Source organism: Carex rostrata, chromosome 34 (genome assembly GCF_964058835.1).
Source record: "Carex rostrata chromosome 34, lpCarRost1.2, whole genome shotgun sequence".
NCBI lineage: Eukaryota > Viridiplantae > Streptophyta > Magnoliopsida > Poales > Cyperaceae > Carex > Carex rostrata.
Genome location: NC_135951.1, coordinates 2,943,263 through 2,964,828, shown reverse-complemented (window position 1 = coordinate 2,964,828; position 21,566 = coordinate 2,943,263). Strand labels below are relative to the sequence as shown.

Genomic DNA, 21,566 nt, shown 5'->3' with positions numbered 1-21,566 from the left:
TGAAAGATTGGACATAGTGCAAAAAAAAAATATAACCAAAGTAATACAAAGCTCTTATAATTTTGACCACTTGACTCTATACAAGATTTATTGAAAAATAAAAAAAAAAATTATATGTAGACACATCACTCATAGATAGATGGATTTTAATAGTTTAAATTCGTCGTTTAAAGCCAATTTGATAAATTTTAGAGTTGAATTCACAAAAAAAAACTTGATAAATTTAAGAACACTCTAGTTCTACTCAATTCACTGTGCCAAAGCTTTAAGTGTGAACCAATTCCCTTTAATTGGCCCCACATAAATTACATGTCATTAATTGACTTGACTCGACCTGATCCGACATAATAATGGGAAGAGTATGGGTTCTTGCTTCTCTGATCGATACAAGTCGGGTCGAGTCGGGACCTGTCTAACCTGACATAACAAAAAAAATAACAAAAAATATTTAAAAATTTAGAAAACATTGAAACAAAATGGATTGGCCGATTGCACCAGGGAAGCATTTGGTAGTTGGTACTCAGGTACAAATCACTATTTCAAAGATTAACACTTTTCTATGATAACAAAATTGACTCAATGGCCTAGAAATATACTCAATGGCTGAATTTTAAAATTTAGTGAAAAAATATTAGACCCAATTCTTCTTTGTCTCTTTCTGAACCTAGTATGCCCAAATCTTCTTCTTCAGTGCAGTGCAGTTCTAAAAAAAATATATAATGGGCCAAGCCCAAAACCACTTTCAGGCCTTCAGCGTTGTTTAAAAAGAAAAATAACGTGCTGAAGATGAAATTTGCGGACTTATCCAAAACCAAAAATCGAGTCTTAGCGCAAAAACCAATTTCTCGCTCTCTCTCTCTCTCTCTTAGCGCACAACAAATGTGAAATTACTATTAAGAATATACAAAAATCTAGAATAACTTAAAATTTACAACTTAAATATATAATCTAGAGTTTTTTTTTTTTTGAAAATAAGATAGGGGTCAAGCCCCTAATCTTATATTTTATTGATAAATTAAATATAGATACAATCAAAAGAGTCAAAAAGCAAGAAATTGCTCAATGAGTATTGAGCAAAGATAAAATAAAAATTACATTTATTGTACCACTTGACCAACCAACTGAAAAATAGGGCAAAATTTGTCTCTAAAGATTCGATTGCATCGCTCTCTCCATCATATAAAGATGGCAATCATGAAGACTCTTCTCAACTGCATAGGGTACTTATTTTGAAGAATAGCACACAATGGTGTTGCATATATAATCTAGAGTTGACAAATAACAAAATATTATTTGTGCGTTATTATGATTACTCTCCTAAATCCTTGGTGTTGCATATATACGGTGCTACGGCTCAATATTCGAGTTTTTAATGCTATGGGTTGCATAGATGAAAAGAGTTGTCAACAACAAAGATACTCTCCTAAATCCTTGGCCAAAATTGAAAAGAAAAAGAAAAAGTATGAGTGCGTTACAAAAAAAAAATAATGTAGATAATACAATTTTTGACATGCATATTTCGACAATTAACATAATAAATGCATATATTAAAGTTCATTGAAGGACCACTCGCTTAATATTTATTTTTTGCAGGTAAAAAAATAATATGCAAACAAAATGACTAAAACTGAGGTCATGCAATTGTATAATGTACAATCCATATAACATGACCAAGCCACCTTTTGATGGATAGTTGGTTCTGGTAAAAAAAATTCAATTACTTCAATAAATACCAAATCTTCCAACTATACCATAATTCAGGAATCCAGATACATTTAACAAAAATAAAAATAAAACTACTTAGGGAAGCTAATTAACTATCACTTAATACTTTTAACTTTGTTTCTCAAGTAATTCTTTCAAAATTAACGGATCATTCTTTACTAAATATTGAAACTGCTCAGTTGCGGCTACCCCTTGAAGGATTCCCGGAGAGGCTAAAAATTTCAAGCATACTGCCTTGAGATAATTGCAACTGTGCCTCTCAGCAGAAGACAACAAGGTCACCACCTCATCTGTGTTAATACTACTGCACGACATTGTGTTAATACTACCACACAACATCTTCTCGCATATTACCTTTAATCTCTCCAAACCGTATCTATCAGCCGCAACCAATAGTTGCTGAGACATTAATTTTGTCTCTTGTTTCTCATCACTTCCTTCTTTCTCTTCTAATTCGGGAAAGGAATCATTGTATATGAAATGAAGCATTGCTTTGAACACTGGAGCTTCCATTTCTTCAATTTTAATTGTTGTATCTGATTTTTCCTTCATCGGACCAAAAAATTGTGCCAAAAAGACTGGAGATCTCGTGGCGAGAATGCACTTATGAGCACTAACAATTTTCCCATCCACTTCAAATGTAACATCTGCTCCATTTCCATTATCCAAAAGATGGCCTAGTTGCTGCTGGATGTTACTAAGGGGTACAACAATTTGTGTAGTTGGCTCCGCGGGAAAAACTTTAAAAACAGTAACAACACATTTAATTATGAAACAATCATCCTTGATACCTGACTCCAGCACTTCCCTTTTAACAAATGAAGGATAGCCCCAATTTGAATCGGTTTTGAAACTTCTAATTTGTGATGTTTCGCTGAAGGCTAAAGCACATCCACAGTGGTCTAGAATAGTAAACCTAAATTGTGCCTTTACAACTTCTGAGTTGCTTTTAAGGAAAAGATATAGTGATATGTCATCAGCTTTCGCCTCAATGGAACCATTTGGGTAGTACTTGATACTCCAATCATGCCCACCGACCTCAAAAATGGTCGATTCGATAAACCCCCCTTTAGCGATATCCGTATCTAAAGAGTACCCCGCAATGCTAAACATATGTGATCTCATCACCTTTTCGATTCGTCTTATACAACCGGTGGTTTCTAGGACTTCAACGGGATATTGTGTGGATAGTGACATGGGTGGATATTAGATAGATAGAGAGAAAAAGAGAGAGAGAGGGGTTTTAATTCTCTAAAGTGGAGAGGTTTCTAGTGTTTCAATGGGATTTTGCGCCTAATTTCTCCCACCCCTTTAAAAGGATGGAAAAAAATTGCACAAGCGAGTGACATTCTCTTAATTACAGCATGCACAAAAACTTCCTTTCTTGCTGAAAAAGCTGCTGAAATTCAAACAATTAAAACATGGATCAATATAAACAGCTCAGCAACAAAATAGCTTTGTTTATGATCAATCTAAACTTAGCAATTAACGAGACCTAAACAGTGACAACACCAGCTATATCCGCATACATGAATTGTGAAGAAAGAAATAAATCAACACTCTGTATTGATAAAAATGTATAAAAAAAAAAAAAAAAAGCTTACTTTTCCAAAGATGTGAGAGATGCAGTCGGGTAGCGATCTGGACTTGTCAGATGAGAGAGAGGAGTACAAGTTCATTGAAGTTGGAACATCTATATGGTCATATTTCTTGGGTAAAATGCTTTGATTTTGTAAAGGTTAAGCCTAGATACCAAACTTCTTCAGCAAGTATGGAATAGATGAAATGACAAGTTTGCATATATGCTGGAAGCTAACTAGGCATAAAGTTGAGAATATATATAGTTCTTTTAAATGAAAACAATAATTGAAGTTCACCTAATTTTTAGTGGCCCAATTGCACTCAAGGAAAGTGGCCTTTTCATTTATCCTTTAAAACTTTAAAAATAATATACACTGTGAATTGCTAATGCACCCAAAAAAGAGAATCTTTTATATAAGAAAGTGATTATTTTTTATATATAACAAAAAGAAAACATTTATTATTATTGTGATCTTAAGTGAAAGGTTATTTTTTACTAGAAAATTATATTACGTGTCTTCACAACCGTGTTTATTTTTGTCATATATGTAATATTTTATTTGTGTAAAATTGAAATTTACAATTTAAATTCCATCAATTAATGTTTGTATGTGCTGATACTGTATGAGAGGCGCATATCTCTGCAATGTATAGCATCAGTAATTCTATGCATTTTGAGTTGGTAACCTTCGTTTTCATTTGTTTTTGTATTCTACGTAAAAATGCATTAGTCTACTTATTTAGCTTTGAATATTTGTATTATATTATAGTAAGCAAATATTTTGTATTATATTATAATAATGGATTGTTTGAGTGTAATCTTTTGTCCTAATATAATTTTTCGACTAATTGAGTACAAAACAAGCTTTTTTCTGGAAAAAAAAATCTTATTTCAAATCCGATTTGAAAGATTCTTTACGATTCACCTGATACCGATTCTTAATTTAGTCAACTTACCGATTTCACTTCCAATACTTCCAGAACCAATTAGGTTACATGGAGTACTTTTATATGTTGTAGTTGTTTAATTGATCAACAGCACATATCATTATTCATTTCTCACCTTTTAAACAAATGTTACAATTTTTTATGAAGTTAAAGTAACTGAGTATGGGTGTGTGCATTGATGGAATACGTGTGTTTTGATGTAGTACTCATGTGTGCATTAAAAAAAGTTAAGTGTGAATTTTAAGTTATTCACAGTTGTCAAAACATATTTTGAGCTGGTCTAAATCACTTGACAACCGCCAATTGTCATCAGTCATGACTTAACTCAAACAGACATGTGTGCATCGGCACAATATTCAAGTATGTATAGATACAATAGATATGTGTAAATTCGAAATGCATGAAAATTTTTAGTGTGTTTAAGGGGTGAGCTTACGGAGACAGCTATCATTATAAAAAAAAAAATGAAAAAAGAAAAGGCAAAAAGATGAAAAAGAAAAAGAAACATAAAAATGGGCACCAATAATGCAGTTCATTGATGGACCTAATTTTTCACCAGAGATAAGGTCAGAATATGAAACATCAAACAAAGTATATACAAATTAACCACCTATCAGAGACGGGCTCTCCTTGATAAAAATTGACAACTGACAAATTATGCAAGAAATAGAGTCATCCACCCATCCATCAATTCATCCCTAAAAAAAAGAAAAGAAATGACAACAAAGGCAATAGAAAAGAAAAAGGAAACCAAACATGTTCTCTTTTTCCTTTAAAATAGACCTCATCCAAAATACTACCCTTATTTTCTCTTCTGTTATTTGAACTTTGAAGCAAGCAACCTCTCATTTCAAACAACCTACAAAATAAGCTACTGGTAATTGTACCGCAACCTCGTTAATTAACTGAAGAAGATATGGATATATGCCTTCATCTTTCAGTTAATCGACGAGGTTGTGGTTTGCATATATGCTAAAATCTAACTAGGCATAAAGTTGAGAATATATATAATCCTTGTAAATGAAAACAATAATGGAAGTTCACCTAATTTTTAGTGGCCCAATTGCACTCAAGGAAAGTGGCCTATTAACTTTAAAATCAACTACTGTGAATTGCTAATGCACCTAAAAAAAATGAATATTTTATATAAGAAACTGATAAATTTTTATACATTACAAAAATAAATATTTGTTATTCTTTTTATCTTAAGTAAAAGCTTTTTTTTTTTTTACTACAGAAAATTACAGTACATGTCTTCTCATCCGTGTTTATTTTTATCACATATGTAACATCTTAGTGTTTCTAAAAATAAAATTTACAATTTAACTCCATCAGTAATTCTATGCATTTTGAGTTGGTAATCTTCTTTATTCCTTTGTTTTTATATTCTATATAAAAATCCGTAGTCTACTTATTTAGCTTTGAATCTATGTATAATATTATAGTAATGGATTATTTGAAGTAACATTTTTTACTGATATAATTTTTTGATAAACTATTTTTTAACAAACGTTTTCCTTTATTTTGAGAACAAAAAAAGTTTTTATTTCTGAAAAATTCTTGTTTCCAATCCGATTCAACAGATTCCTTCTGATTCACCTGATACGAATTCTTTAGTCAACTTACTGATTTCACTTCCAATTCATTCAGAACCAATTAGGTCACATGGAGGTCATTTATAAAATCGGTGACAATTATCAATTGTCATGACTTAACTGAAACAGACGTGTGCATCGACACAATATTCAAGTGTTTAAGGGGCGAGTTTATGGAGACAGTTATCATGCATAATAAAAAAAGATGAAAAAGGAAAAGGCAAAAAGATGAAAAAGAAAAGGAAACATAAAAGGGGCACCACTAATGCAGTTCACTGATGGGCTGACCTAATATTTCACTTTGGCAAATAATGAAAGAAAAGGGGGAGAGAGATTGACATGCCATATAACATCAACGTAAAAGCACCTCACCTCATGCCAGTACGTCCAGAAATTAATTTTAACTCAAAAGCTGATTAATGGTTTGGCAAATAAAATTATTGCATAATCTATGATCATGCTTTTTGAGGGCAAGAAATTCTATAGTATTAAGAGTGGAAGGTTGTTTAAATAATTATGGACTACTGTAAATCTCTCTCCCCCTTTTCTTTCATTATTTGCCAAAGTGAAATATTAGGTCAGCCCATCAATGAACTGCATTAGTGGTGCCCCTTTTATGTTTCTTTTTCTTTTTCATCTTTTTGCCTTTTCCTTTTTCATTTTTTTTTTATTATGCATGATAACTGTCTCCATAAACTCGCCCCTTAAACACTTGAATATTGTGTCGACGCACACGTCTGTTTCAGTTAAGTCATGACAATTGACAATTGTCACGAAATATTATAAATTAATGACCTCCATGTGACCTAATTGGTTCTGAACTTCTATGATTTTTGAGAAGGAAGTTAGGGATGCCACTGTATATGAAAAATATTTTTATCAAAATATAAATATTCTTTGATCAGAAATTTAAATTTAGAAAAGAAGAGGAACGGGGATATGTATTACTCATAATTTTCAACTATAATATCCAAAACCCTTTGAACGCTTGTCTAAAAAGAAAAAAAAATCATTTTAACTATCACAATTCATGTTGTTTAAAGACTCACCATCAAATTCAATTAAAAGCTATATATACTGGTGATTTTACTTTGTGGTGCATATGTAGAGTACATGTATCTACGAGTGTACTGAAATAAAAAAAAGGGAAAAAATATACAACCGTTAGATCGCCAGTTTTGGTAGCGATTGATCTTTAAAAAAATAGACATTTTTAATCATGGATCTATTTTGTAGTATTGAAATAATTTTGAGAAAATTAGATAAATTTAATATCTAAGATACGGGATCTAAACACGCATTTCAAGAGCAACAAATGTTACAATTGATGTATTTTAAGTGTTTCTATTTTGGACAACATACAATATAACTTTATTTTTTAATTGCAAAATTGAGTGGTAATGCTTATTTTCCAGCATCAGATTGTAATATATTTTTCAATAATTTTACGAATTAAGATTATTACCAGCAATGTACCAGTTTTATTTTTATGTGACTTAAAATATGATATATATGACCATACTATTTGTCTGTTTAGTTAATATATATGCATGAATTCAAAATATAATAAGAAAAGGCATATTGATTCGATTGATAGGACGTAGCAGTGACTCCTAATCCATTTCAAGGAGCAATATTCCGGGGAAATCATGTTATTAACGACGACGGGAGCTGCGAGAATACCGACCATATGTTAAACAAAAATATCACGATATTTGAATATTGAAATTTTTTAAATCCAAATGGAAGAAATAGAATATCTTGGTTTCAACAATATTCAAGTATAAATGTGAAACTTCCCTGATAATTAATGAAACAAATTGTAATTAATTTATTATTTTCTTTCTGTTTAAGAAAACCATTATTGTTGTCTATTCTTAAAATCTGAATTCTCATTCAACAACTTCAAATCCACCTTACCAATCTCTCAATAAATTAGGTTAGAGTGATTATTTTTTAGGGTTCTTCATGAGAGCCATTAGTGTGCTCACGTTATTCAAAGCTGTGTGACTTCCCGCTTGTTATGTAGGGGCTCACTGGTTCGAGCTTCTATGCTCACTTTGCATGAGTTGGCCATGTGACTTCTCGTTGGTTGTAAGGGTTCATCAGTTCACAAATTGAACTTCTTTCTCATTGGATCATCGAAAGACACACCAAGAAGCGGTTGCGACGCCCCGGTGATGTACGCCTTGTTTTGCCAAGCTCTGTTAACATCTATTGTGTTAATTTCTCTTACTATTCTATTTATTTTATTCACACTTGAGATTTTTAATATTAAAAAATCGAATTGAAAAGTTTTTAAAATATAAAGTCACCATATTCCCGCCATCTAGGTGCCATTAGGAACAATACTTATTTCAATAGAAAAAAGTACCTGCATTATGCCAATGAGTAGCAATATCGATCACACAATTTAAAAACTGATTAGACAAATAATCCTTGCTATAAAATTAGCGCTCAAATCGACCACCTTTACCAAGTTGTTTTATGAGAGAAACCTTTACCAAGTTGTTAAAAGACCGAAATCTGGGAGAAGCGGCTAGGGTATGAGAGAAGTGTTTAGGGTTTGAGATAATCAGATGTGAGAGAAGCGGCTAGGGTTTTATAGAATCAGATATGGGTGAAGCATTTAGGATTTGAGATAATCATATATGAGAGAAGCGGCTAGGGCTTGAGAGAATCAAATATGGGAGAAGCGAGGACACGAGATGGGATTGGTTGTCAAGATGAAGAAGAGAGGATGCAAGATATGGGGAAAGAGAATTCAGACGAGGAAGACATAGAATGTTTGTGAGGAGCAGGAACTTAGTGAAAATTGTACAAATCTCGATTTAAGTTAGAATTGAAAATGGTCTTTTTCTATCGGTTCTGAGTGTAGAACCGATATAAGAAGTTGACAAACTTATTATATCAGTTCCGTAGTAAAAAACAAATAAAAGAAGATCATTTTCTTCTATTGGTTCTAGGTGTAGAACCGATAGAAGATATGTGACACTTATTATATCGGTTCTAAGTGCAAAACCGATAGAATAAATGTGACACTTCTTCTATCAATTCTAAAGAACAAATCGATTGAAGAAGTTGAACCTCTTCTAGCAGTTCACAATTTCGGTAGAAGAAACTAGATACGCCTTTATATCATTTTTACTGTAGAACCAATAGAATAAATATTGAATTAATTACCAAAAATACCACAACACCTCTGTACTTTCGTTTTTGACCAAAAATACTTCAATTCAAACCTTTACAAATTGTGCGTTAGAAGATCCCATTTTTGTAGTAGTGAACGGATCGGACTACAAAGATAAGGTGGTGAGTGACCAATATTTAGGCTCTCGCTCGTTCTATATATATATATTGAACTCCATCTTGAATTTCAATTAGCCTAATTCAATGAAATTTTTTTAAGTATTTTTCCTAATAAGAGACAAGAAAATATTACTTAATAGTAAGATAAACCCCATTACTGTGTGTATTGATATTGTTTTGCACTTGTTGGTTCAGCAGTGCGTTCTAAGTGCAAAATGTGTCACAATTGCGGGATAGGATACTTTACATGAGGGATAGGATACTTTAATTATATGTTTCTTCTTTCGTATCTTTAATTTTTTTTCTTTTGGCTTAGTTACATTTTCTTTTTTCTTTTTCCTTTTTCTTTTTCTTTTTCTTTTTCGTTTCTTTTTCCTTTTTTCTTTTTCCTTTTTTCATTTTTCTTTTGACCACACGTGACATGACTGATCACGTCTAATTATTGTTTTCAAGTTTTAAGTTAGTTCATAAAAAAGAATATCAAAATATACCAAAAAATAAGAAACTATTACAAAATAAATTACAATTAAGAAATTATGTTGAAAAAATTTGTCACATAATGTGTCATGTGACATGATTGGATCAATTTACGTGACGTGACGTGATATGACTAAAATGATATACAACAGTTACATCATGAAAATAGTCATATCACGCGACACATAATCGACACACATGTCATGACGTGCAGTGCCATAATGTAACGTGACCAAACTGGTAATGACGTGACTAATTTCTTTCTCTATTTGTGAGCCAGCCTTGTTGAAAAATAAATTGTAGAAATAAATATAAATATGATTAACTAGCCTCAATGCCATGTGGCAATCTCATCATTGGCTAGTATTAGATAAAAGAGAGTTAAATTAAACTCCACCTTTTCACCTAACTCAGAAATTTTACCGTTGTAATTAATAAATAGAGAACCGTTGGAGTGTATCTATAAATACACCATGTAACATAAGAATTGAATATAACTTTTTCATCATCTTTTTCGTATTCCTCTCTGTTTCAACTTTTTCATCCCAGCCCATGAATAAAATAACTATCCTCCAACTCCCTTCTCGACCAAACTGTGACACACAATAAATCTTTTATTTTCAATTTAAGCTGGGACTGGGAGGAAACAGAGAAAATGGATGGAAGCACTTGATATCAGAGAAAAAATAAGATCCAAAAATCAAGCGCCAAAGAAAAAGGGGCCACCAAAGTGCTGTTGTAACAGCCACCCAAAAAATCTCAAAGAGCTGTAAACTCAGCCACCCAAAAGCCTAAAAAACAATATGGCTCCTCAAAACACTAACTTGAGATTGGAGGGGGAGAAGTGTTCGTACTGTAAGAAACTTGGCCATAATCGCGAGAAGTGTTGGTTCAAGCATTCCCATCTCAGACCGAACAGAAGAGCATCGGAGAAAGGGGGAGATCGGGATGGAAATAACAGAGGCACCGGCGCCAGCTTAGCTGGTCCAAGTGGGTCAGGCCGTCAGGATCAAATGCAGCAGCTGTTTCAACAGTTCTCCATGTGGTATGAAAATATGGATGGTATAGCTCTAAACTCTATTAAATCTAATTTAATTAATCAAATTATTTTAGATAGCGGTGCTACTAATCATATGTTTGTAAATAAAACTTTTTTTTGACAGATTTAAGAATATTTAATAATAATAGTCCACAAGTTCAAGTAGCAAATGGTATGAAAGTCCAAATGAATGATAGTGGTACATTTAACATATTTTACTAGTAACGTGCTTGTGCGTTGCAACAAATTATATTATAAGAGAACATTAAAAAAATTTCATACAAAATGACATATTTTCATTAAAAAAATTAAATAAAATGACAATAATATTTTAAATGAGAGCATAAATTTTTTTTTTTCTAAATACGATTTTATCATTCTTAAATACTTTTTTTTTTAATTTTTTACTTCTAATTTAATACTGTTGTAAATTAAGATATTAAATAGATCAACTGATTCTTCTTTAAGCAGTGTAACACAAATGTAACTTTTTAATATATTTGATACGATCACCTCATTTTTTGTATGATATGTATTTCACCACTAAGATTTATTATCCTTCTTTATTTGTTTTATAGTCATGATTATATATAGGAAGAATTACTTATTAAATTTATCTAGACAAAGAAATAAATTAGCAGCGACAAATATTGAATTATAAATAACATATAGATATGTAAAGTTGTGAACTATTTTTAGAATACTTATATATGTCAAAATAGATAACACATCCTCAAATAAAATAATATGAAAAAATCAACATTAATGTAATGATATAATTTTACATATCAATACTTAAATTTAAATAAAAAGATACATGGATTCCTCATCAGGTGCATAATTGTCGACATGGTTCCAACATTAATCAGGTGTCTAGTGAATTAATGAAAATAGTAAAGTGCAAAAATTGCTTCCTAGCAGGTACAACAATTGTCAAATTTGCAACTTTACATTATATGCAAAGTAGGTTTGATAGTAGATCAAAAAATTGTCACACAAATTGCTTCCCAGCAAAAAAAATTGATGCAATTTTTTGTAAAGCAGGTACAATAGTTTGTATCTTTATTGAAATGATAAACTTTGACATCATTCTATAATTTTATTAACGCTAAACTTTTTTTTAAATTTATCTAAAACTTAGATTGTCAAGCATCTTTGGTGAAATTTTTTTATTAAATTTACTATTGTCAAGTATCAAAAATACCGTTATCGCATTTCTTGGTGACCATTCTAATTTTGTTATTTTTCTTATCTTCCTTCCCTGCTAATTTGTGCTTCTAATATTTTCAATTGATTTCCATTGTGATCTATAAATAAACAAAATTGATGATATTTCTAGATTTCTCATCGCAATAGCTATAGAAACATATAAGAGAAATAAAGAAACATAATTATATCGCTAAATTAGAGAATAAATGAAATAAAGAAATATATTATATCGCTAAATTTAAGAGTTTATTTAATTTTAATTGTAATGCATTTAATCAAAAGAAGACAGCTTGTGTAATTGGAGGGTGAGATTAAATCCGAAATTTCAACTTTCAAACGTAGCCGTTGACGGAGCGGACATCCAACATGCTTAATAATAGAATGAAAATACTCAAATTATCTTCATCCTTAATTTAAATATTTTTTTTAATTCTATTGTGCTTAGACTCATTAATGTTTGCACACAAAATTAGAAACAAAATTATCAAATTTTATTTATATGCCATATAAATTTGTTGCCAATTTTGTATTTTAATTACATGTTACAAAACTACCAATTTAGACGCTGATTTTTTTTTAAGTTGAATGACAACATATTAAAATCATATAATCATCTATGTATCCCATATTAACTTTATAATTGAAGAACGCTAAATTAAAACCAACAAAAGTTACAAATTAAAGCCTAAGTTGCAAAAGGCACTGTCAAAATCTACGAACTGAAATATTAAACTAAGTCATGGTTAATGCTAAGTTAAAATTGACTTTGTAAATTTGAATAGTTTTTTACCTTACTTGAAATTTATGTCAAGATTAATTTTCAGATTGCTTGTTTCTCGTGATTTCATTTCATAACAAATACTAAATACAGATACATTAGTGATAACTTTAATTCATTTAATTTAACTGGTAAAAAATTTCAGACTCTCATGACAAATAAGGAATTAATGAACTAAGGAAACATAATTATATCACTAAATTGGAGATGAAGAAATAAGAAATGAATGAAATAAGGAAACAAATTATATCGCTAAATTTCAGATTTATTTAATTTTAATTGTAATACATCGTGTGACGGTATGTGTGACGAGTATGTTTTTAGTTAAATTTAGACTTTTACACATTATTTAGATGCATTTAATCAAAAGAAGACAAATTAAGTAATTGGAGGGGTGAGATTAAATCCGAAATTTCAACTTTCAATCGTAGCCGTTGGTGGATCGGACACCCAACGTACTTAATAATATAATGGAAATAAAGAAATTAAGGGTGTATTATATTTAGAAGCTTTTTCAACTAATTTAGTTTCAATTAAATAACTAACAAATGAACTAAATTGTAATGCAAATGTCACATTCTATTAAATCAAGATGATTGGTGATGGATTTTTAGAAAATGGGCTTTACATTCTAAAAAATCAAGAATTATTTTTTAGTGCAACAAAGAAGTCAATAGATCAAGAACTTTGGCACAAGAGACTCGGGCATCCCTCCGACCAAACTTTAAAGAATCTTTTAAATTTTTCTTTTTAAAATTGTATTAGTTGTGATATATGTAAGCTAGCTAAGCAAACAAGACTTCATTTTTCTTTGTCAATTAGTAAAAGCGAAGCACCTTTTGAATTAATTCATTCCGATGTATGGGGTCCGGCTTTAATTATTAATTTCTTATAATGGTTTTAAATATTTTGTGTTATTTATTGATGTTTTCTCGTGAACCACATGGCTTTATTTGCTTAAATCAAAAGATGAAGTGTTTTTAGAATTTGTAAATTGTGTTGAAAAACAATTTAATGCCAAAATTAAAATATTTACATCGGATAATGGTACGAAATTTGTAAATAATAATTTTGCAAATTTACTCAAAGAAAAAAGAATAATTCACCAAACAACTTGTATAGATACTCCCTACCAAAATGGTGTATCGGAAAGAAAAAATAGACATTTATTAGAAGTAACAAGAGCACTTTTATTTCAATCAAATGTTCCAAAAATATTTTGATCAGATGCCATTCTTAGTGGCATATACTTGATCAATATATTACCAAGCACTAAATTGGAAAATAAAAGCCCAATAGGAATCATTTTCCAACGAAAACCTAATATTGATCTTTAAAAGTATTTGGTTGTATTTGATACGTACCCACTCCGATGTGACTGGTCATAGTCTTTGAGGGATGCGAGTTCATGTGAACCCGAGTTTGCGTGCAAGGTATTCAAACTCTAACCTCTAGTACTTCTTAGTGCATCATCTCGAGCTTCCATATTTTATCAGTTTCGAAAATAACTCAAGGACTATGAGCCCATCGTTAACCTTTTTAGTTACTTCTTCCAAGTGTCGATAATTAGTGATGATTTCGTTACTTTTAAGAAGCGTGTGGCGAAGGACCTCAAGGATTCGAGGGTTATTTTCACTGCCAACACTAGTCTCAATAGGATTGATATATCCATGGATTGAAGGATAGGTGTATATTCCTAACTATGAAAACATTCCATCTTTGAAAGGGTTTTTTGGGAATGACATCCTTTAAGGATCAATGGGGTGCTACAGACTATCTGTTTGCTAAATGATCTTTCAGACAAAGAACGGGGTTGGTAGAGAAAATCATAGAATTGGTGCAAAGTTAGTGTTTTTATTGACGTCCCAAATTGTTTCACGCTATATTTCTTATTTTATTTTAATATTCGTTAGCTTTACTCTGTTTTTACGATTATTGTAATTTTTTTTTTTATCATGTGCAGATTTTGGGTCGATGGACTTTGTCTATGACAGCACTGACGTTTTTCCTATTGCTGCTAACCCTTTAATTACGAAGGAGTCGAAGGGACGTGTGGCGGAGAAGGCTGGGGCCAAGGAGGCCGAGACCAAAGAGAAGAATACTGAGGCTATGGCTGCCAGACAAAAGAGAGGTCCTTCTTCCGAAGCGAGTCCATCAGGCACTGTTGTCAGACTGAAGAAGAGTCGTGTTTTGGACAGCGATGACATGCCACAAACCGCTGTCCAAGTTGTTGAAGCTGCTGCTTCCCTAAAGAAGAAGAAAGGGGAAGAAAGTGAAGAAGAGATAGAAGAAGAAAGGAGAAAAAAGGGAAAGGACCTTGTCGTTCCTCCATCTGCGGTGGTAGCCAGCCAGGCTCCCAGGATGTACGACTTTGACGAAGCTGCCGTAGTGGCCGTAATCGCCGGTCCTCTTCCTGATCCCATTCCTAACGTTGGGTATGTTTGGCAGGCGGGTTTTCCTCCACAGTACCCAAATAGTGTTGCTATGCAGCTTCCTGGCTACTCTGCTATGCAGGATCCGAGCGGTCGTCCAGAGGGTATCGATCCTTACTCCCGCGAGATGTTCCGAGCTAACCAACTTCCCTATATGCTAGACCTTATGAAGACAAACCCTGACCGTGCTTTGGAAGAATCAATAACACGGGTTTTTGAGTTAGGGTCTATGTTGGTCCACTTGAAGGATGACCACCACAAGAGGAAAGAGGAGTTCTTCATTCCTCAGCTAGACCATAAGAGAATAGGCATTCTCGAATCTGAGAACATTTGGTGGAAAAATGCTGCCATCAGTAAGTGTAGAGAATCCAAGCAGGCTCAGTTGGAACATCATGTTTTGGATCAGAAAATTGTTGTTATAGAGCAGGAGTTGGCGACTCGAAAAATAGATGTAAATACTCTGGAACGGAAAAATAAAGAGCTAGCTAATGAAAATGCAACACTGAAAAAAGGTCAAGAAGCCTCGCAAAAATGTATTCGAGGTTTAGAGCACGAAGTGGCTATACTTCAGGAGAAGCTTGATCAGGCGAATCCCGCTGGCATTGTGAGACGATTTTTGGCTAGTCGAGCTTTTACGAATGCTGCTGTACTTTCGTGTGAGGAGGTGATGAAGTTCTTGGTTTATCGGGAATTTGAGAAACTCACTAAAATATATCCATTTACTCCCGAGCAAATTGGGTTTGTGAGGATTCCCCAAGAAAAACAAAGGCCAAAATCTCTCCGCGGCTATAGTTGGGACATAAAGTCTGACTTATTAGTAAGTCCCAATGGTGAGATGATGATGGGGACTCGAAAGATTGAGCTTTCGAGTGGCACAGGAACCGGAATTCTTTACCCTTGGCCCGCGGATGGAATGCCGAAGGATCCAACTATGCCTCATGCGAAGAAGCCTCGTATTCCTTCTACCCCTCGTGTACAGGGTGTCGAGGGCAGAAGTTCTCGTCCATCCGCTGTTTTCCCTGATGCCGCTCCGTCTGCTAATGAAGAACAAGAGAATGTGGCAGAAAAGGAGGGGAAGTGACCTAATCTGGGGACGTTTTGTCTTCTTCTTATCTTCATTTTATTTTATGTGTGATTGTTTTTGCAGCTGGCATGTCGAGGAGCATGACGGTGAGTTATGCGGATGCCGACAGGATAGTGTCTTTGTATTTTATTTTTCATGTATTTGTGTAATCTTTCCTCGGTTTGTAGGGAATATGAATGTTTGCTTGTAACATTTGACTTTCCGGGTTGTGGGGAGATAATAGTTTGTATTTGTAGTTGACTGTTGGTAACTTTTAATTTTGAACAATCTTTTATATTTTAACAGTCTGTTAAGTATTTTTGGTGTGCCTCTTTTTTGAGATTCCTTTTTGAGATTCTTATACTTGTGTAATCTTTTATATTCTCATGTCTTTAGTGCTTTGCCTGAGTTGTTTGCAATGTTGTATCCACATGGGATTTCATTTCATTTTTACTCAGATTTAGTGAAGCATTTGATTTTGTACCCTGGTTGGGTTTCATTCATTTTGCTCAACTTTTCTTATGGTTTATGAGCGTTTGTTGTGTGATGAGCTCGTGTATTTCTTATGATAACCCACTTAGTTTTTGATAAAGGTATCATTAAACAAAAATCTCGGAATTCTCCTTCAAAGATTCCGAGATGATTTTTCAAAAGACCTCGGGATTCTCCTTGAGAGGTCCGGGAGTGGTACCTCACAAGCTGATCAACGAGAGACATCAGAGATAGAGAAAGAGAGAGGAAGAGAGACTTAGTAATTACAACTGGTTGATTCTCAATCCAAGGAGACCAGATCATAAGGCTCCTCACACACAAGAAGGGGCGTGGGGGCAGACAGTCAAGAGGAGGTGGAACAGATATCGTAAGTTTGTAACTGAGGGACAAGAGTATAATTAAAATCTTGGTTAGTTTTCATTTAAAATAGTCGGCGACAAAACTTTTCACGGATTTTGAAACTCATCCGACGGCTAAAAAATACAGAGCACTACATTACACTATATATATGCATAGCACCATAGTCTAACACACACACACACACACTCTCTCTATATATATATATTTCCATTCTATTATTAAGCATGTTGGGTGTCCGATCCGCCAACGGCTACTATTGAAAGATGAAACTTCGGATTTGATCTCAGCCCTCCAATTACATAATTTGTCTTCTTTTGATTAAATGCATTTGTTTTATGTATAAAAATCTAAATTTAGTTAAAAACATACTCACTGCATGTGCTGCCACACGATACGTTACAATGAAAATTGAACAAACTCTGAAATTTAGCGATATATTTATCTATTTCCTTATTTCTTTGTTTCCATATTTCTTCTCTTCAATTGAGAAGACTCCACCTTCCATTTTCTTATTTCTTTGTTTCCTTACTTCTTCTTCGTTTCTATACGGATCACAATAGAAATCATTTTTTTTTATTTCCTTATTTCTCTTTCTTTGTTTCTATACATATTGTTGTGGGCAATTTAGAATATATTTCCAACATAGAATATATCAATGTGTGTGTGTGTGTATATTCTAAATTGGAAACAAAGAAGAAGAATAATATAAATTGGAACGTGTGTGTTAATATATATTTCTTTTATAATATGTGTGTGTGTGTGTATCCTATACATACACACGATAACACTTTTTATTTATGTTTTTTGATATCATATTATATGTCGATATTGAATTATTGTATGATATTTGATATTAAATTCAAATTGAGCTATTATATATTTGATATCATTGGTACTTAAAAATAAAGAATCATTACATCATCAAATTGTTATCAGAGATCACAATTAAAGTTAATTAAAAATACATAATCATATAAATTTTCTATTAACATGTATCTTAATTTTTGGATAATTATTGTATGCCCCATTGCAACGCACGGGTATGATACTAGTATATATTATATATATATATATATATATATATATATAGAGTACGGCTAACGCGCTTCCTCTAGCATATGGACCGAAATGCTTCCGGTGGAAATTTGAAATTTCAAAATCCAAAAAGTCGATCTGAACCGTTCATCTCCTTCTCCATATTAATATCTGCTTGGAGACCAAAGTTTACATTTTTCTGAATTTTTTTACTATTTATTAAGCCACTTTGAAAATCGCTGATCCAACGGTGGCTTAACAAAACAGTAAAACCATTGCATCAGCGATTTTCAAAGTGGCTTAATAAATAGTAAAAAATTTCAGAAAAATGTAAAATTTGGTCTCCAAGCAGATATTAATATGGAGAAAAAGATGAACAGTTCAGATCGACTATTTGGATTTTGAAATTTCAAATTTCCACCGGAAGCATTTCGGTCCATATGCTAGAGGAAGCGCGTTAGCCGTACTCTATATATAGAGGAGGGTTCAAATGCACCCAAATTTTTGTGCACCCAAAGCCACCCTATCATTTCTCTCCGTTTTTAAAGTCTGAATAGTCAATCCGAACCGTTAGATGCAATCTATATATTAAGATGTGATTGAAGACCAAATTTTATATTTTTTGGAATTTTTTTACTACTTATTAAGCCACTTTGAAAATCGCTGATCCAATGGTCCAGAAAATGTAAAATCAGCGATTTTCAAAGTGGCTTAATAAATAGTAAAAAAATTCCAAAAAATGTAAAATTTGGTCTCCAAGCACATCTTAATATATATCTAACGGTTTGGATTGACTATTCAGACTTTGAAAACGGAGAAAAAAGATTTGAAAGATAGGATGCATTTGGGTGCATTTGGGTGCATTTGAACCCTCCTCATATATATATATATATATATATATATTGCGGACTTGTATATGGTATATACGATGCTTAATTTGTGTATGCCAATAGGAGTCAATGTGGTTTCGTATTTGTTTGACCAGAAATGTTGTCCGAATATTTTAGAAACATTATATATGGCTGGATATTAATTTGTGTATAATTTGTGTATTAATTTGTGCATTTCTTCATATTTATAAAAGTAATAATAATATATATACACACACTAGCTAGTATCGTGACCGTGCATTACACGAGAGCCCTATCGTAAGAGAACAACTCTATATATATTTTGTGTTCGGATCGATGTATTGAACTTTAAAATCGCAAAATATGAGTGTGAAGTAAAACACTCGCTTTACTTCGCGAAGTACTATGTAACCCAACTCTATATATTTTGCGGACTTGTATATATTTATCTTTTTTTTTATTTTATTTTTGCCTCCGCTGTTAATAATATAAAGTTTGTCGTGACTAGTTTATGTAGTCTGCAAACTATATTAGGCGTAAACTTTATTTGTTAATGTTGGATAAATATTAAATTAATATCGTCATTTTCCTTGTTAAATATTTTCATATCTATACATTTTGTACTACATTCGAATTTTTTTTTAAATGACATTAATTGAGATGATGCGGAATTGAATACTTCAACAATAAGACAGTATTTGCGAGGGTAAAATTTGGCCTTCCAATACTTTTTAATATAGAGATGACATCTAACGGTTTTGATCAACTATTTGGACTTTGAAAATCAGAAAAATAATTGGTTGCACCACGGCTCTGGAACAAACGTTTTGATATTAACCAACCTCTTGTTAATTAATCATAAACCATAATTAAAAATAAATAAAACAATATTTACATAATTAAAGTTTGAATTAAATTAATTAAAGAAAATAGCAATTAGATCCTAATTAAAGTAACTTTTAATTGAATGATTAGGATTTGTTGATCATTGACTATTTAGATTCTGAAATTTGAAACTTAAGAATTATTTCATTGACCAGCAGGGTCCACATGATCATTCAATAATGGTTTTATTTATTACTTACAAGTATTTAGTAATATTGAAATTTTAGACCAATTGTTACAAAAAGGTCCTCCTTGCAATACTAAAAAAGTAGATGTTCCATGGAAGAGTTTAATTGGAAAAAAAAAAAAACATTTCAGCGATTTTTTGCCGTAGAGTGCATATTCTTGATTAGCTTGGATCAGTGATGTTAATTATTGTATAGACCATGACCCGAAAAAAAAAAAAAAAAAAAAAAAAGAGATAGACCAGGAGAGAGTAGTCATTTAATGTCAAGGTAGCGTGGAAAAAAAGGCAAGAGGGAACGTGCTTGACCTGGTAGAAATTAACTCAATAATTTCTAATGTGAAAGAGATGAAAGAGATATGAAAGAGAATAAGGGGTCCACATTCCACAATCTATTGTGAAAGAGATATGAAACATAATGATTTCATTGGAGAAGAGATAAACATCTGATTTAGAGTAATTGTAATTGAAAAGGAAATATATGAATCTCAACTGCCAGTTTTAGTAATTTCGAAATAAATAAATAAAAGGGAGATGATATGAGTACCCGCACTCTCATCCCCCCATTATACCCCCAATTTTATTTGTTCAATCTCGTCCACATTTCTCATGATCTATAAGGAATTTTGCGAATCTAAAATCACGAACGTACACAATTTTATTTTTCAAATGAGATCCATGATGACATATTTTCGAGTTCGTAATCACACAAGTATTTATACCTCGTCATTTAAGTATTTATACATAGTATTTTTCACATATGACACTGCTGACATTTAAAAGTATTAATATCAAGTATTACAAGTATTTATATCTATGCACTGAAGTATTTATACCTATGTCGTCAACTATTTTTGTTAGAGAAAGATTGACGCAGGGACGATTAGGGAAATGTGATGCGGAGATGCGGGGTCCATGATTGGGGATAAATACTTACAAGTATAGGTATAAATACTTGTACGATGCGGTATAAATACTTGCACAATGAGGTATAAATACTTGTGTGACGATAAATCCGAAAGTACGTCATCATGGATCTCATTTGAAAGATAAAATTGCGTAGAATACATTCGTGGTTTTAGATTCGCAAAATTCCTCATAGAACGTGAGAAATGTGTAAGATATTGAAAAAAAGAAAAAAAAACCCACCTCTAAAAACGTGTATAATTATTCTCCCCATGTAGTTTGAGTGGTCTCTCCATATAGTTATACATGCAAGTATTAATATCTTAATTTGCAAGCATTAATTTATTATCTTCCAAGTATTTATACTAGTGTTTTGAATAAATTTAATTAAATTAGCTAGTTAAGTTAGTTTATGGGAAGTTAAAATTTGATTAAGAGATGGGGGTATAATGCGGGTACTGGAGTGTGGGGATTGAAATAATTATTCTAAATAAAAAATGAATAAAAATAATCTTCGAGTGATCAAACCTTGTGTTATTGCACATGATACACTATCTCATATATTAGGTTTTACAAGATGCTAATGCAGTCATTGCATTTGAGTAACCGGGCCCTAGATTATGCGAACAAAAATTGAAGTAGAAACACAAACTTTGAAGTGGAGCACAGGAATCTTAAAGCAGATCGGACGGTGTTT

At 32.2% G+C, this 21,566-nt stretch overlaps 1 protein-coding gene and 1 pseudogene across 2 annotated transcripts; one reads left to right on the top strand and one right to left on the bottom strand.

Moving 5' to 3' along the window:
* Nucleotides 1-1,717: 1,717 nt before the first annotated feature.
* On the bottom strand, nucleotides 1,718-3,271 carry LOC144549131 (BTB/POZ and MATH domain-containing protein 1 pseudogene; annotated as a pseudogene). Its single transcript, XR_013509582.1, has one exon. The product of XR_013509582.1 is annotated as a BTB/POZ and MATH domain-containing protein 1 pseudogene (transcript).
* A 6,879-nt stretch (nucleotides 3,272-10,150) lies between these two features.
* On the top strand, nucleotides 10,151-16,473 carry LOC144549064 (uncharacterized). The gene is made up of 2 exons (XM_078297820.1): nucleotides 10,151-10,697; nucleotides 14,625-16,473. The coding sequence occupies exons 1-2, from the start codon at nucleotides 10,439-10,441 to the stop codon at nucleotides 16,172-16,174; spliced, it is 1,809 nt and encodes a 602-aa protein (XP_078153946.1). The 5' UTR covers nucleotides 10,151-10,438; the 3' UTR covers nucleotides 16,175-16,473.
* Nucleotides 16,474-21,566: the final 5,093 nt, after the last annotated feature.

Excerpts from the sequence above, each read along its gene's own strand:
- LOC144549064 (XM_078297820.1), top strand. The coding sequence starts at position 10,439 with ATGGCTCCTCAAAACACTAACTTGAGATTGGAGGGGGAGAAGTGTTCG. Across the intron at positions 10,698-14,624 it reads GTGGTATGAAAATATGGATG|ATTTTGGGTCGATGGACTTT; the intron begins GTATAGCTCTAA and ends TATCATGTGCAG.